The sequence below is a fragment of the Daphnia pulex genome, chromosome 1, assembly GCF_021134715.1.
Source record: "Daphnia pulex isolate KAP4 chromosome 1, ASM2113471v1".
NCBI lineage: Eukaryota > Metazoa > Arthropoda > Branchiopoda > Diplostraca > Daphniidae > Daphnia > Daphnia pulex.
The window spans coordinates 2,142,400-2,159,523 of NC_060017.1; the positions used below are offsets into that span (position 1 = coordinate 2,142,400).

Consider the following 17,124-nt stretch of genomic DNA (forward strand, 5'->3'; position numbering starts at 1 on the left):
TAAGAACAATCCAGTTGGATTCTGTCAATATTTACAGTTTTATGTTATCTTTTTTTATCCTCTTTTTTCCGCTCAAAAGAAGAGATCGTTGGATGAAGGAGCCGATATTTATTCGAGCTCCGTCGATTTCTTTTATTAAGCTGCTACTTCTCTATCTAGACTCTACTACGGTACCTTAACGACAGACGGTTCTTTTGTTCCCCTCCGTATAAACTCAAAGTTTCCCTTCAAAGTCTTTTTTAAACTTTCGCGCTTCTCTGCACTATTGACTTGAACGACTTTTCCGCTGGTATCGAATATTTACGTATTTATGAAGAACTATTACATATGCTGCTGTATTTCGGCCCAAGTGTTTCTCCACGTCGCCGTCGCTTTGAATAATCCTCTCTGAGGCCACCCGGCAGTCGCCTGGGTGGGCAAATATTCTGGCGTACTCGGCCATAAAAATATATTTACCATATAGCGTCAACTGGCACATAGTCTATACATTCCGCATACATCGAGAGAGCCACATCATCTGCTCAAATTCCGTTCGAAAACATGGGGGCCGCTGAATTAAATATCTATAGCAAGGATTCAATTCTGTCAATGTTTAGCTTTTTTATTTCTGCTGTAGTCAGAGAACTTGTCCTTCGTATTTAACTCTAAATATGTAATTTAACAAGCTAGCTGATATCGCTGTATCACTGTATAGCCGTGTAATAACGATCGTCGACTCCCCGGAGAGGGCAACTAGCCATGCAATATATTCCATATTATAAATGTATAAGTCTACGCGTATCCCCGCCAGATGAAATCGAATCCATCAACGTCTCTGCTCTGACAGATATCTTTAAGTCTAAAACTTCTCATGGGGAACAAAATGATGATTCCCACTGGGGCGTATATACCAGTCGACAGGAAGACTGGTAGAGAGAGAGAGAGCGAGGACACAGTCGCTGTAGCGCATCCCAACCTATAGTAAGCCTATATATAGCTGCTCAACCACCACGAAATAATATGATTATAATTGTAACAACAAGACGAAAAAAGAGCTACATCGACTAAATAAATAACAACATCATGGAGCCCCATTAGAGCGCATCTAGGGTTCTGTCAGTCAGTGCGTGCTATGAAAATGTGGCATTGTATAATGCTTTGATTGGCTGCTGCCAGGAGCGTCGCAGTACGATGTGCTACATGGTTGGATAATGAAGGGCAAGTCATCGATTTGGGAGTTCATTATTATTCGTGGACAATTTTGCCGAGACGACGGTTCTCTCTCCTCCTGGAATAATAACAGGGTCCGTCTCAAATTATGAAGAGGGAAAAAAATAAGAAACGTCTCTGGAGGGGGGACTTGAGACTTCCAATCAAATTAAAAAAGAGGATTTCTTAAAAATCCTCGCCCGCCGTGGTCCGATCGAATCTCGAATAAGCGCGTCGTTAAAAAACACGAAAAAACCCAACCGACCGGCGCCCAATCGACTTGTATGTCTACACATGCGGAAGGTCATTGAAGAGAGTAAATATGCCCCAGTCAGTGTGCGGACATTGAGGTCGAAATAATACGTGGTATATTTTCGGGGCCATAATTGACGATTCTTATATATTCCAGACCCACGCATTCACATCTATTCTTGGTATAGCATTTGTTCGATTGGGATTTTTGCCTTGACCGACATATATCGGTGGCATTCCATCCAACAACATCATCTCATCCATGAGCAACCAACAAACAAAGCTGGGGGGAATAAAGAGAAAGGAACGGGGAATGATGGATTAGAACCGGCGATGCTGTACCCTGTGCCATCAGCGTCGTCATTCGTTTCTTTGCGATCGTCGAAACAAGTATGGATGGATAGAATGAGACAATCGAGACCCTCCGTTTTCATCGTGTTGTTCATCTGCTGCTACTGTTGGCGCTGGCCTTTAGAAGTCGACGGGTCCCATGTCGGCGAGAATCTGACCGATTTCGCCTGGAATCTAATAGGAGCCATCAGCCGTATTCGTCGCGGTCACGATGACGCACTCGATCGGGACGACCAATCCGCTCCTTCCGCTCTTCTGGACGACCCTCGCTTCCTCTACACGACTTTGTACAGGTTTATATTATTACACATTCCGAATTCCCATGAATAGGAGAATTAAAAACGCGATCCCCGTGTTCTCCAGTTGACATGGTCCAAGTCCAATTCTCTTTCGATTCAATTCCACCCAACATTTTCGGAATAAATCACCATTTCTCTGTCTATTTTTTTTTTCTTTTAATATTCGCCGCTACTGTGTCTATAGGGATGACGACGGAGATGAGAAGTCGAGCGACGAAGAAGGTGAACGCTCGGCGACGTCGGATCCCGTGACGTCCCGCTCCCATGGCAACGCGTTTCCTTTGCTCCGGGTGTGGGATATCCTTGAAATTGAGCACAGGCTCCGCCATCTCCGAAAAGGTATCATCATTTTCTCCTTTCCAGCTCCGCACCCATACACACAGACAGTCACGCAAGCAGCAGCAGCAGCAGCATATGTTAAAAAGCGGTAAACGGAGATATAGTATGTGTACGTGTGTACATCTCGCAAGAGGCCTCCGTGCCGTGTCCACGGTCACGAAGGGAACAGACAAGCTGCTATAACAGCCGAGAAAACAGATGTAGGAGAGAGAAAGCAAAAGAAGAGCTATTGATGTGCCGCGCCATCGTTCCGCTGCTGCGATGGTCTTACACCATTGACAAATGGCGGCGCGTCCGGGTCCTCCCCCCCATCTGCGCCAAAGTTTTCGTGTGCGTGACAGTTGAGTGCAATCAGTTTGATTCGCACTCGATATGAAACTCAATAGGCTCAGATGTGTACACACGACAAAGCAGAAGAAAGGATAGAAATTGTCGTCGCTGGGCGCCTGCGCCGCTGTTGTTGCGGATGAAACTCGCCCGTCTATTTCTCATGCATAAACGGCGGCGGCGGCGACGGCGGGCGTCTCTTTGTACTTTTATTTTTTATTTTTTTTTTACTTTCTTCTATTTCCTTTTGCCCATGCCTTTGTGGCCGTGTCCCCGTTTTGCATGGGGCGTAGGGAAAGTCGCTCGAGTCGTTCGTCGTCCCCCCCCCCTGAACACACAAAAGATGACGGAAATCTCATTTCACGACGGGCGGCACGTCATATCGTCTTTTCATGTCACGTTGCCTCTGCTGTGTATTTCTTTCAGCCGGCCGACGGTCCGTCATTGATGGCCACGGTGCAATCGATGAATCCTCTGCCTCGGTAGCAGCAGCAGCGACGGCGGCGGCTCCATCTGCCACGGAGAAGATGGGTGGAGCAATGCAAGGAGGAGAAAGAGGAGGTTGCAACATGGCCGACAATCAGGACTCCTCCGCTGGGAAATCGCCGAGTTCCGCGTGCCCTTCCTCCATCCAGCGGTCGCCTCGGCAAGTAGCTGAAGAAGATTTGGAACCCTACGTCCCCTATCTGGGCTACATTTTCTACAGTTTTCCCATTTTTTCCTTCACGCTACCTTTCGGCGGACAGTTGAAGCTCTTTGGCTATGATTTCATTTGAACAAGAAAATATTGAAAATAAAAAATCCGCTGTGAACCCGGCAGCCCAGGAAAGGAAAAGAAAAACTTGGTAAAGAATATGGTCGTCAAACATTTTTCAACAGACTTTTAGAGGTGGCAGAGTCCAACACAAACGTGACGTCACTGGTCTACGTGGTCTATTGGCTGGCGCAAAACTGTTGGATCCCCTTCATTTCTCTTCTCTCTCTCGTATCATCGCTTCATCATCTCTAGAATATTACTGGCCAAAATATTTTTCAATTTCTTCGTTTTTTATTTTTTATTTGTTTTTCCTTGTTTATTTTCTTGTTCCCCTTCGTCGTCTTTCTTGTATACCTTTTTGCTGCCTCTCTCCAGTTCAATAAAAATGCGACAATTACCCTGGCGTATAAACCTTTCCTCGAGTCGAGCTGTCTTTTTACCACCTGCCATAAAACAATTTGTTGCAGCATATCGCCTTCCAAGGGGGCTATATTTCCATCCCGCTCTTTTCGTGAAAAAAACAGTTTCCTTGCTGGACGCGGACAGTAAATAATGACGTAAATACATAAACGTGAATACACTTTTCAAAAGGGGACAAAAAGAAAAGAAAATTGAACAACGACACGCAGACATAAGGTGCTTGAAGACGTTCGCATCGTTCACGGTTTTTCATCGCTCGCCTTGACTGTTGGACGCACGTCAAAACGCGTACACTAACCTGTATATACATGTCCTACTGCATACACACTCATCGATATAACAAACCGGCAAAAGGAAAAAAAATCTTGCGAGAGCTGGAAACGTTTGGCGATTTGTTGCCCATCTGTCGACTTGTGGACGAGGAAGACACAAGGATGTAGAAAGTTGAACTCGTTGACTTATGAAAATCCGGCAAATGCCAATGTTTATTTCGATGTGAAAAGATAAAACAGCTGGGGGACGCATCACGGATGGCCTACCGCATTTCAACTACAAAAACATATAATCTTCTTCCCCTGCGTCATATACGTACTGATTGAGTTGTTGTTTGTACAATAAACGGCCACTTTTATTCACTTTTATATGGCAGCCGATCGTAATGTTGCTAAGGTCCGCCAACATAAATTGCAGCCAACGTTCGTCATGGTTTATAAAGTTAGTCTAGCGATCGTATCACGTCAGCAGAGACCGAATACGTCATGGCCATTTCGTCAGCTTCTGTGTAAATTCCTAAACTTGATAGAGCAACGAGGGAAATCACACCGCATCGCTAAGCTCCAGGTGAGAGAAAAAAGATTGCCCGTTAAAACGGCTCAGCTGATGTAGTATGAAGCTATTATGAAATGTTACGCAACATTATCACAAATCTAAAAAAGGGGGAAAAAAAATTACCAGTCCAAATGATAGCTGGATGTAGGAAAAAAAACTTAATTGTAATGTATTGCCATTAGCCTTGTTTCATTCCGGTGAAATTACTCCAACGTACCGAGTGACTTTTGCCTTCTGGCAATGGAAGCGTTTTTTTTTTTCCTATTATACCCCTCTGGCTTCTGAATTCGTTCGTTACAGACGTCACATCCACCAGAATTAGAAGATGGGGTATCTACGATTATATACCTTTCGGGCAACCTCCAAATTAACAACTTTGTTGGACGTGGACGTTGGCCAATTTCCAATCAGCATCTCTATAGTCTTCCCACTCAGGCAATTTATTAGAGGACTACTATGGATGAGCTGTTATATTGCCGCTGTTGTGTCTTTTTCGGAAAAGAACTGGTTATAAGGAACAAGAAAAGGAGCGTACGTCATAGCGCCTTTCCCATTTTCTTGTTTTTGTTTTTTGTTATTTCTATTAATTTCGTGTAATTCTTTTTTCTTCATCCTGCGGATATTCCCTCCAGTCGGGAAAGAGATTTTCTCGGTTTTTCCTTCCTTTCCTCATCAGATGATTGGCGCCCGTTAGGCCGAGATCGGCGGCGAATCCATCAGATTGTGTGGGTGATCAGACAACTCGGCAATCCGCTCTCTTCAATCAACGCTGGAATAATGTAGCTACGTATTTATTTGTATGCGGTAGCTTATTACAATATAATAACTGCGCCGTACTCGGCTGTGTGTGTGTTTGACTGCGCTGTACACAATTGTACCCAGGGTCCCTTCTGGCGTCCACCTTCTCGGCTGTTTTCGCAATTTCTCCATCCCGCCCACACCGGTTGCCTTTTATATTGAGAAGAGAACGTTGAGCAAACGCAACATATAAAATTGGTGTTTACTAAACTGACGTACAGAAGGAAAAATAACCACGCCGTATCGCTTTCATCATAATTTAATCATTAGTAAACATGTTGTTTGTATCTACTAATAATAAGTTTATTCTTTCAGCTTACATTTGTGATTTGATGAGCCACTAGCTAGATTAATCCAACTGTCAGCACGTTTGAATGTCAACGGCTTTGACAACAAAAAGGAGGAAAAAGTGACACAAACAGATAAAAAGCACTGCGTTGTTTTTTAGGTCGCTGATTTAGATTTGTACAAATTCATTTTGAAAAAAAGGAAATGGGTTTGACGATTATTGGCGCTACGACGACCGAGCTATACCTATGCCGCGGGGAATAACATATAACGCCGTCCGTGATTATCCGTTTTTCCGTTTTCGTTTTTTTTTTGTTTTTTTCCATTAAAAGTCTGTTCAAATACAAGGTGAAAATTTATATCTATGGACATCACGCGCAAACAAAAGACAACACTCCATCCGAATGGCTTATTATTGTGGTTTGTTGATGTTTAAACACGGCCGGTACATCCCCCGATTTCATTCACGCCAACAATAAAAATGACGTTACCGGTTTTCCCCAATCGAATAATCCATCCCAGACGGAGAGGCTCACACAATTGCAATGGATAAGAAAGAATACGTAATCAACTTGTTTATAGTTGGATTATCTTAATCGCCGGCGAAAAATGATATAAGGAAATTAATGCGCGCGACTCGCCTGCGTTCTGATTGTCGACCGCCGGGAGGCGCTGGCGTTCCTTTCCTCACAAGTATATGGGCTGCTGCCTCCCCACCGTGTTCACTGCCCTTACACACACACATCACTCCTCCCTCCACCACCTCCCGCACGACACCGCTGGCAACGTAGTAGTTGAGGGACGCACACGAGTTTTTAGGGGTCTGCCGTCGTTGTCCCGCGTCCGCCGCCACCACCCCACCGCAAGGCACGGCACCGTCCAACCTCCCTCCCCCACCTCCTCCCTCCTCTCGATTTTTTTTTTCTTTTTGGTGGGGGGGATTTCTTCGGGCGGCGCCCACCTATTCACGCCAGTCGCTCTCAAGTTTCGGTCACGTTAACACACGTGCACACCTTTCGGGTGTTGTGTCTTGGTTTGGCGTGATCTTCGCTCCCACGTTGGGCTCGCAGGGCTCGTACGTGTATGTTGCCGGTGGCCCCGCGTGCTGTTGATGTGCTGTGCGTGTCTTTCGCGGGAAAGGGTTCAGCCCCTTGGAAAACTTTCGTTCATTTCGCGTTTGATTGTTTTGGCTTTTCATTTTTCATTTTTTCATTTTTTACTCTCTGATTTTGCCGGTTTCTTGGGGGTGTCGTTCAAATATTGAAATTACATCGAGGGGGACGACCTGACACTTAAGTTGACAGTTTCAAACGTTTCGCCGTGATTGTCCCGCTCTACTGGAAAAGGATCGAAACTTTGTCGGTTTTCTCTCTTGACACAATATTGACAGCAGGTGAGAACAAAAAAGGGGAGGAAGAAGTGAAATTAGTAGCTGGGGCTGGTGATTGCGGAGCGCAGATATTACTAGACAGCGTGTGTATTAGGTGTCTGTGTGTTTCAAATCAGTGGATTTTGTGGCTTGATAGAGCGTGAATCACGTTCGCTCCTGCTGTTCTTGTGTCGAGCACGTGCTTCTCATCGGTAAAATCGCCGCCCGCATTTCTAAAAGGCAGAGAGCGAAACCTCCTTCTCGTTCATTTCGCCTGCTGAGCATGTGCTCCAATCCGTCGGACTGCCCTGCATCACGACTCGAGGTAAGGAATCGGAAATAAAAATTAAAACAACCGAATTCTCTATTTCTGCGTAGCCTAAGTGTCCACCTGTGGCTACTGGGCCCCCTCTCAGCTGATTATTAGCTCAGACAGAGCATCACCATTTGTTGTAATGGCCAGATGGTATAAAACACACACACACACATATCTGCAGCTCAGATAGAGAATCCTCTTTATGTCTCAAGGTGCTGCTTTCGGGGTATCTCTTCTTCTTTTTTTTCTATTTTATTTTGTGTGTGCGTCTGTCGAAAAAAATAAATAAATTCTTCTTCTTCTTCTTCTTTTTTCGCTGCGTGTGTGCATTTCCCATTTCTCTCCACTTGGCAGCCGTTCACTGTAGGCCAACATCGTATATAGGGCCAAGGCTATGGGTCAATAGCCGTCGTCCCCTTCTCTATCTCTATCTCTCTCCCACTATCCTATCTCTCTCTGGCCAGCAGAGCCTCTCTCTCTCTCTCTCTCTCTCTCAGTCCCGAACGAACTTGCACACAGTCGCAGCCGTCGGGGGGCGAGCACGGTGACCAATAAAGACACGATGGTAGACGAGAGAGAGAGACAAAACAGCTGAGAAGGGTCTAAGGGATATACAGTGTAACGCTGTATAGCAGAGAGCTACAGCAGCCAAAACTAGAGAACTGCTCTGTGCGTGAAATCCCGCGTGAAATAATCAATAATCGGCGGCTGCACGATAAGGGAAAGAAAAATATCTTTTTTGGGGGTTTGGGGGGGAGGGGTTGGGTTGGTGGGTTGAGGTTTTATTTCTTTCACTAGAGTCTATATTACTACAGCACAGCTTGGGCCTATAGATACAATTTCCAAGTATTGGGATTCGAGATTAAACTTTTTTTCAGACACCCTGGAAGTGAATTATTGCTTTGCTTTTCTTCTTGCGAAAGCGGCCATGTCGAAGGAGGAGGAATGTAATTTAAAGGCGAATGTGATTCAATATAAGAATGGAACTAATTGATGAGACCTTATATGGATCTATGACGCTTGGCGGAGAAGTGGATAGAAATATTTATGTTTCCCTCAATTTGTGTAATGTGACGTAATGATGGCCGTCAGCGGATGCTGCTTGCTGCTGCTGGGCAAGCGGGAACTTGGCCAAGAAACGTGACGGCGCTGGACGTCGTCATGTATATACCAGTACCAACGGCATACCCCATTCACCCAGGACAACTACACAGCACGCGTATAATATGGGAAGACATCGGACCGTCTAGATGCACGAGCTATCAAGCCGCGGCTATTTATTTGATTATCTCTTTTCTATAGTGGGAAAAAGGCGGAGGGAATCAGGAAAAAAGAAGAAAAAAAATTAAGGATCATTTCGCCTAGATCTGTAATGTCCCTCTATGGTTGGCTGCGTGCAGTAGTACCTTATAGTAGTACAACATTCATCCCGTTTCTCTAAGGAGAAGCGAGAACGACAAACGATCTCTTGGCTGCTCGACTCGATACATCGAATAGCGACGAGACTGGCAAGGAATAACACAATCGTCGATCGAACGAAATAGAACTCGGCTCTCTCTATATATACGTGCACATATATAGATAGAAGAAATGTATATTATATTTATATAAGACGATAGGCAGCGGATATACGAATATATCGTCCTTGTCTCTCTTCTTCCTTTCTTTTTCCGATTCCTTTTTCTTTCCTCTTTGTGCGTCTTCTTTCATTCCGTCCGCTTCTTCCTTTTGCCCTCCGTTCATCTGGTTTTCCCGCAGAGGTCGCAATAGGCAACTAGCAACCGACGCTGCACAATACAAGGACGACATCATTGTCGTCGTGGTGGATCCGATCGGATGTAACAATGTACTGCGCCTCTCTTTTCTATCCCACCTCTCCCTCCCATCTCCCGTCAGGATTTTTTTTTTGTATCCCTGACCTGTGGTGTGTCCAGCATCGCTAATGAATCGTTCCTTTCTTTTTTTTCTGTCTTTCACGCGTGAGCGGGAGAATTGGTGTTACGGCACAGCGCAAGTCAAAATGTGTCTTTATCGCAGACAATACGTCTGTTGTGTAATCCCCCAAAGAAACGAGAGAAACGAATGAATTGGTGAACAATTTCCCTTTTTGTTTTTGCGTGTCGTTTTTCCTTTTGATTTCAAATCGATTTGGATTTTCTTCTTTTTTCGGACAACAGCGGGATCTCAAAAGGACAAGAGACAGAAAAAAAAACGGAGAGAACGACACGACGGCGACGACACGCATTTTGTATGATACACATGCGAAGAGTTTTTATTTTATTTTTTTCTTTTGGTGAGTTTTTTGGGATCCCTCCTTGTGTTTTTTGGAGGCGAGTGACGGACTGAATAGCCAAGCGGCTGATGGTCAGCATTGACTTGTGTTTTGATTTTCTTTTTTCACCGAAAGGAAAGAAAATGAAAAGAGAGAGAGAGAAAGAGAAAGAGAAAAACAAAATCTCTATAGATTTCTAGACAAGGGATCAGCGCGTACGAGCAAAAATCCAGCATTGGTGTCTGGGGCAGTAGCAGGAACGGCAGCAGAGAGAAATCGACGGACGAAGGACAAGTGAAGAGAAGGAAAAGAAGAAAAAAAAAAAAGGAGAATTGGTGTGTTGGTTCTATATAGGAGGAGCTGCCGTTCGTTTTCTCGGCTTGGCTTGGGTGTGTTCTGTTTTATGTGTGTGTGTGTCTGTGTGTTCTGCTGAAAGCTTTTCACGTTGATTGAACTCTCTCTCTCTCTCTCCATCAGCAGGATTGTAGTACTGGCGTATTTATATAGCAGCAGCATACAGTTCTTATTATTCCTAGACACTTTTCCTATTTATTTTCCTTGGGATGAAATGAATTGGTGCGGGTGGTATACGTGACCACCTGGACGACAGCGTCTTCATTTTCGTAATTATAGAGTGGGTTACGCAATGTTTTACAAGGCTGTTGGACCATCAGAGCGCGGCGCACAAGTAAAATGGCTAGTGACAATAAGAAGGCAGGCAACATTCAAAAGAACTCCATTATTTGATCCAACAACGGTGAAAAGAATGGAAGAAGAGAAAGAAAAAAGGCTTAACAAGTTGACTGGGTTCTAACAAAGTGAAACCCGGGCAAAACGGGCAAAAAATATGGTTAAGGGAAAGGCGGCAGAATTCCCTTCCATCTGCTCGATTCTCGCAACTCACAAATTGGCGTGTTTGCTGCACATTTCTGGCTCTGCTCTCCTGGCTTTTCATTAATGATTGTGTTATTCTTCTCTCTCCCTCTCTCTCTCTATCCCGCCCTTCAATCCCATTCCGTCTGTCTCCGGTTGGCGCTCCGAGTTTTCCCTATAGGGCCTATGGAGATACATATATATATGTCTACGCAAACCCCCCCAAACATGCCAACAGTCAGCAACCAACAGGAGCAGCCGAGCAGTATTATACACTCTTTTGATATCAATCGATAAAACGCTGAAAGCGAGCAGCGCGTGAGCGTGAGCCGTCCGACAAGTAAAAAAAAAAAAAAAAAAAACTCGACCCCTCCCAAAAACGGTCTCTCTCTCTCTTTTTTTTTTTGTTTTAACTTTATTTCCTTCGAGTTACAAAAGCCTCCTTTTGACTTGTTATTTATTTATTTTCGCCCACATCAGACCTGCAGACCTGCGTCTGTGTAGAATCTAACACGATTATATGTACAAGAGTGATATCGCATCGTATCCTTTTCCCCAGAGCTTTTTTCTCCCACCCCTCCATTATAACCGCGTCGTATTTAGACACGCAACTCGGCGGACTTGGCATAATTCTCTGTATCGCTGCTTTTTGATCTTCGCGTTAATGTTGGAATTTTGGTTTTTGGTTTTTTGGCTGAAAAATGGTTTTTTTCCCAGCGAAACATTTTATGACTTTCTCTACGTGTCTGCGACGTCTGTCTGCTGTGTAAAGTGTATACATGTGTGTGTGTGTGTAGAGATAAATGTCTACGTGTTTTTCTTGGTCTTGAAGACTCGCGGGACTTGATGGGGGGAGAGAGGCGACGTTTTTATTCAAAAGAGAGCATTCCATCCAGCCGGAGCCAACATCCATCACATGGCATCCCATGGCAGCAGCAGCACCAATTATGTCTCATAATTCTATAGCTCCTCATCCGAGAGAGAAAAAAGGGCGCCGAGTCTCTGTGTGGAGACTCTGAAAGAGATAGGAGATCTAGGCGACTATAGTCAACTTGGAATAAATAAGGTTTTGTAATTCGAGCTTCTTTTCCGGGAGCCAGATCGAATAAGGTGTGTGTGCTCTGCGACAGGCGAGCTAGCGTATGTGTGTAAACAAAATAGTCGAAATAATACGAAGAATCCGGGAGCGAATCAATCAAAACAGAGACGGGGTGATACGATCAAGAGTCTCCCCAAAAAACCCCAAAAGAAGAAGAAGGAAGACGAGAGAATCAAAGCAAAAGGTCTTCATGTCATGTATATAAAATATATATATATATTCCTTAGCACATAACAAGTTCGAAAGAAATTCAAATATTTGCCCAAAAGAAAAATTCACGCACAATAAGGAAGAAGAAAGACACATTTTTTTTTTTCAAACAAAAGAAAAATATCAAACTATGGTGTAACTTTCCAAATTTTGATTCTACCAAAAAAAAAAAGAAGTAAGAAGAAGAAAAAAGAACAGAAGATCGTTACCAGGGGGGTGTGTGGGAAAAACTTTGATTTCTAGGAACTTTTTACTTACAAACAACCGCCATTTTTTTCCCTTCCAAAACGATAGCGAAAAGTACCCCCGGACGACATAACGCTCCAAACTTATTGAATTTGAATGTTTACGCAATCGCATCACATCGATTTTTTTTTCTTCCTTTTTTTTTTTGTGTCTTGTACACAACTATGCACACATATAGCACCCAGATATGTATATGTGGAAGGGGGGTATTGGTCGTTTGATCCCGGATGGGATGCGACTCAAATCGAATCCGGCACAGCTGTTGCCCCCACCACCACTGCCAATTCTTGGGCAAAAGAAAGAAAATGCTCAACAAAATAAAACGCATTCAAAAAAGAGACTCCACCAACAAAACGAAGAAAAGTAGAAAGTTTCGTTTTTACTCGTATTTATATATTTCTTTCTTTAAAGATGATTTAATCGTTGGTATTATTTTCTTGCAACATCTATCGATATTGAACTATGGCGAAAGCGACGAGGTCTAGCTGCGCATTGAAAATTGGGCAATTGCCAATGAGGAGATGATAAAAGAAGGGGGAACAAAACGGGAGATAGCAGAGCATCTCGGGTTTGAAAATGACAATATACTCGACTACTACTATCTGCCTATCTGGTCGGCTATCTGCCGTCATTTGACTGGGCGGCCATGTTTACAGCAGACCCACTTTGCATTCGTCGTCGTGCAGAGAGAAACATATCGTGACAGACTGGCCCCCGTGATGTTGAAGGGGTTGCTCAATTTTTTTCTCCCAATCGCATTTTGTTCCTTTAATGTGCCGCCGGGTAGCTCGAAAACGTCAATCAGCCATCCATCAACCGAGTATAGTATGTATAGTGAGATGGAGTGGGGGGGAGGGAGGGGGGATATGCAGATGACGTCCGCCGTCCTGTGGCTGTCACTTTTATGTCGACGAAAACGCACGGACGTTTGTCTTTCCCTCGTGCCCCGTTACTTAAGGGCCATTTTGTCGTTTGATTGGACGGCTGATGAGGGAGGAGAACCGACAAAAGATCATCAACCGAGCGAGCGCGGTCCACAGGCGGTCCCGCCCGCCCCCATTGTGTAACCAGCGCCCGACGGTGTACACGTAATAAAAACAAAGACAAAATGGAGATAAAAAAAAAGAAAAAAAAGAAAAGAAAAGCAACGAAATCGTTTCAAAACGCTGGCCATTGTCTTGTTTGAACGGCTGGGCAGCAACGTTGGGTCATATAGAAGAAACAAAAGGCAACGTCGGTAGAGAGAAAGATAAAGAGCCCCGAAAAAAACAGAATGGGGAATCAAACGACGGAACCCCTCCCCAAACAGATGGAAAGAAAAAGGAAAAAAAGGAAAACGCAAAAGAAAGAATAAGAGAAAGTCTCGTGAATGAACTTGGATAGACTGGCGCGGCCCGGTTAGGGCCAGCTAAAGGGGCCCAATCTGTCGTCGTCGTCGTCTATATGAAATCTGACGTCAGCAAAAACTCTGTCGTTTGTTCGCTCCAACTATGATGCGATTCCCCATCTCCTAGTGCCGACCAGGTGATATGATATAACCATGCCAAACTGACGTATAATAAGGAGGAAAATCGTTATTTGCACGGTGCAAAAGTTACACAACAACCTTGAAACAAATCGCCAAAAGAACCGGACCACAACAACAGTTTCGAACCATTTTGTTGTTCCTTTGTTGGGTTTAGCTTTGTGTTTTCCTTCATTTTATTTATTTTTTCCCCCAACATTGTGCTGCGGTCGCTGTTGCTAAGATGGATGTAGTTTGCCCCGGCTGCCTGTACTAATAAGTCCATGACTATCATTCATTCCACCTCATTAATTCGTTGACTGACTCGATTTTTGTCTCTGTTATTGATTGCGTTGCAGAAACAGGTGTCTTGTGCTTGGCAGCAGCTGGATTATTCGAGCCCAAAAGAAAGGAACCAAAGATGACTCTTCTTCTCCCTCCTGCTGGTTATTCAATTCGTTCATCTGATTCATTTGCTTTGGACTCGACATAATGATTGATCTCGAGGACGACGCTGCCCGGCATCAATTGATTGAAATCTTCTTTTCCTTGGTGTCTCCACCTCTGCTGCACGCCCGTGAATCAACGTGAAAGCATCAGCCCCAGCGCGCAAACATTTATTGACTGATTGGGCGACACACAAAGGCCGGTCCACACACTCCATCGTCGTTATGTAAAGGTAAACTTCAGCCAGCGACCCAGCAGCAATTTATTTCACTCTCACACAACAAAACACACGACCAGCCGTTTTCTTATTTCTTCTAAAAAAAAAAAAAGAATTTCGTGATTTTATTTTTCCCTCCGCCCTTGCTGCCCAGTGCGTGAGTGACAGTGTGTGTCTTGGTTTCTCTATCGGGCTCGTCAATCTCCCTTTGCCTTTTTGTCCTCCCCAGACGCGGGACGGACTGGACTGTGTCAATATAAACGACAGCACGACACAATCGAATCGTGTCCACTCGAGTGGAAGACGACGGACACAGCCAGAAAAAGAAACTGAAAAAGGAACCCCGGGGAAGTGAAGAATTTTCCTCCGCTCGTTTGGGTTCGAAAGCGCGTGAATTTACTACTCAATGGTGGACAGGCGGACATTTTTTTTTGTTCTCATCTTATTGCAAAGGGTCTGGCCAGCAGTCGAAGTGGATCTAACCGGCGTGTGCAGTGCCTAAGAATTTCCAACCGGGACTGCCAGCAGCACCTTTCCTCGTTCTTTTTGGGTTTTGCCAATCGAGAAGAAACACGGACGCTTTTAAGGACAACGATATCACCAGCAAGCGGGAATCTTTCGTTTCGTTCGGTTGACGTGGTCGACTTGGCGCGATTCGTTTGAAAAATCAACAGAAGAAAAAAAGAAGAAGAAGAGAGAGAGAGAAGGGAGGATCGAGCGTGACGGGAGTGACAAGTCGAGGCATCCAGCCGTCAAGTGTTTTTTTGTTTTGTGCGCGTACCTGCTGCTGTTGCTGTACTTTGGGGCGTGAATTGGTGTGTACGACAGAGCAGTGTCAAGTGTGTCTCTGTGCGGTGGTGTTTTTCTCGTGTGTTCAAAAAGTGAAAGAGAAATTAAGAAGAAGAAGAAGCACAGCAAAAGGAATCAGAATGGGCTGCGCTACGAGTCAACTGCCGCTGGGCGGTGGCAGCCACCGTCAGAGACGGCATTCATCCTCGGTCAATTCATCGCCGCCGAACAACGTGACCGCCATGTTGCCGGACAACCATCATCACAACGACGAGAAGGGCAATCGCAGCGTCTCCCTGGCGACTAATAACGCGATTTCTCAGCAGCAGCAGCAGCAGCAACAACAGGCCCTGCATATCGTCCGCAATCCCAGCAACAGTGACAACAGGCCGTCGTCCGGTAAGCTCATCATCATCCTTTAGCTTGACCGTCCTATTTCCTATTGCTGGACTGCCTTTGTGTGTATACCAATGACGCATATTGCTGGCCCTCTAGAGTCTAAACGCCAAGTATACTATAGATATATATATTTAATTCCGAGTTGATAGGGTATGTAGTTTGACGGGTCGCCCCCTGTCGTATCACCAACTAAAATCGACATTGTTGTCGGTGCCCGAGCTCATCATTATCCGCCAGGTTCTCTGTAACTCAAAGTTCTCCTCTCCCCCCTCCTCGTTTGGGTTCTTTAAGTTTCCTGTCATCCTCGTCTTATCGTCGATTCAATCAGTCCACATCAGACGCTAATTAGGCAATCTGTAGGCGTGCGCGAAGCACATCCATATGAATGCCCGGCTATAAACAACGGGCAGCGCACTCAGCCCCAAGGATCTATCTAAGCCCGTCCTGTCGCCAGGTTCACAGCAAGGAGAAGGGAGGGGGGGGAGAGGCAAACTTTTTTTCGGGATGGCCGGTGTGCAGTCGAAGTTAATGCGCGCTGTATTATTATTAGCAAGCGCCACACGCCTCCCTCGTGTCGGCCACCACCAGCCGAATCGTCGGTCCGTCCGTCCGTCCGTCCGTCCACAAATGAGGGAAGGTCCTTCAAAAAGGGAAGAAGAGGGGAGTGTCATCACCTTTCGGTCGTCAACTATGGGCTAACTAACTAACGCCATAACTTAACTGTGGCGCGCTCGACTCTTGTGTATATTTTTACCGAGGCGCCAGGCCGGCAGCTCGGCCAGCGCGCGGCCAAATTGACATTTATACTGCATATACATTTCAGTTGCAGCTCAGCAGAATGTTGCGCGCTGCGGACGGCGACTTGCAGCTCCCGCATAACGACAGCCACAGCAGCGGACGCTCTTGTTTCATTTACTGCTGCTGCCGGCTGCGGCTGCCGGCTGCCCGGTCCGAACGCATTTCCAGTTATATCCGCACACCTCCCTTCTTCCTGGTTCTGTTATTTTCCACGGCGGCCTTAAGCGAGTCGAACCGAGTTCCGTCACGTATTGAAATGTTAAGTGCCACCTTTATTCCGTCCAATTCTTGAGGGCGACTGATTGATGGGACGGCCGCCTACAGATAGTCGTTTGTAGCCGTATTCGTTACGATCGTAAATAACCGTCAATTTGACTTAACAAAGAGGCAAGAGCCCAATATTAGGCATCGGGGGGTTTTGATAGGCGAGTCACGAGATTGACGTCAGAGCAGCTCAACCTCTTGTCCCGCGGAGGCTTCCGAACCGTTTGAAATTTTCCAGACTCTTGTCATTGCCAATCAAAGAGAGACATACGCGTTTCATCTTGTCCAATAAAGCAACCGACCCCCCTTGGTTCTTTGCAATATAAATAGCGAACGTTATAGATATTTTATATTTTATAGCCGCAAAAAGGGTCGGCGGAGCTGATTTCCTTTTTTTTTTACTGTCCGTGGTCTGCAGTTGATGGAAACAGGTGAGAGAGGTGACAAAGCGACGCCACCAAAGAATTAAGTGGT

At 45.2% G+C, this 17,124-nt stretch overlaps 2 protein-coding genes across 6 annotated transcripts in view; both read left to right on the plus strand.

The window, feature by feature from the left end:
- Positions 1-1,556: 1,556 nt before the first annotated feature.
- Positions 1,557-3,910, plus strand: LOC124191319. The gene is made up of 3 exons (XM_046584522.1): positions 1,557-2,084; positions 2,275-2,429; positions 3,183-3,910. The coding sequence occupies exons 1-3, from the start codon at positions 1,774-1,776 to the stop codon at positions 3,530-3,532; spliced, it is 816 nt and encodes a 271-aa protein (XP_046440478.1). The 5' UTR covers positions 1,557-1,773; the 3' UTR covers positions 3,533-3,910.
- Positions 3,911-6,800: 2,890 nt separating this feature from the next.
- The window catches only part of LOC124197883 (high affinity cAMP-specific and IBMX-insensitive 3',5'-cyclic phosphodiesterase 8A-like), a 35,955-nt gene continuing 25,631 nt past the window's right edge, over positions 6,801-17,124 (plus strand). For 3 of the 5 annotated variants that reach the window (XM_046593474.1, XM_046593467.1, XM_046593481.1), the window contains exons 1-2: positions 6,802-7,541; positions 14,096-15,588. In XM_046593474.1, the coding sequence (XP_046449430.1) occupies positions 15,330-15,588 (259 nt within the window). In that variant the 5' untranslated portion in view covers positions 6,802-7,541; positions 14,096-15,329. Of the gene's footprint in view, positions 7,542-14,095; positions 15,589-17,124 lie in introns of all 5 variants that reach the window. The other 2 variants (XM_046593452.1, XM_046593460.1) reach the window with 2 other exon arrangements.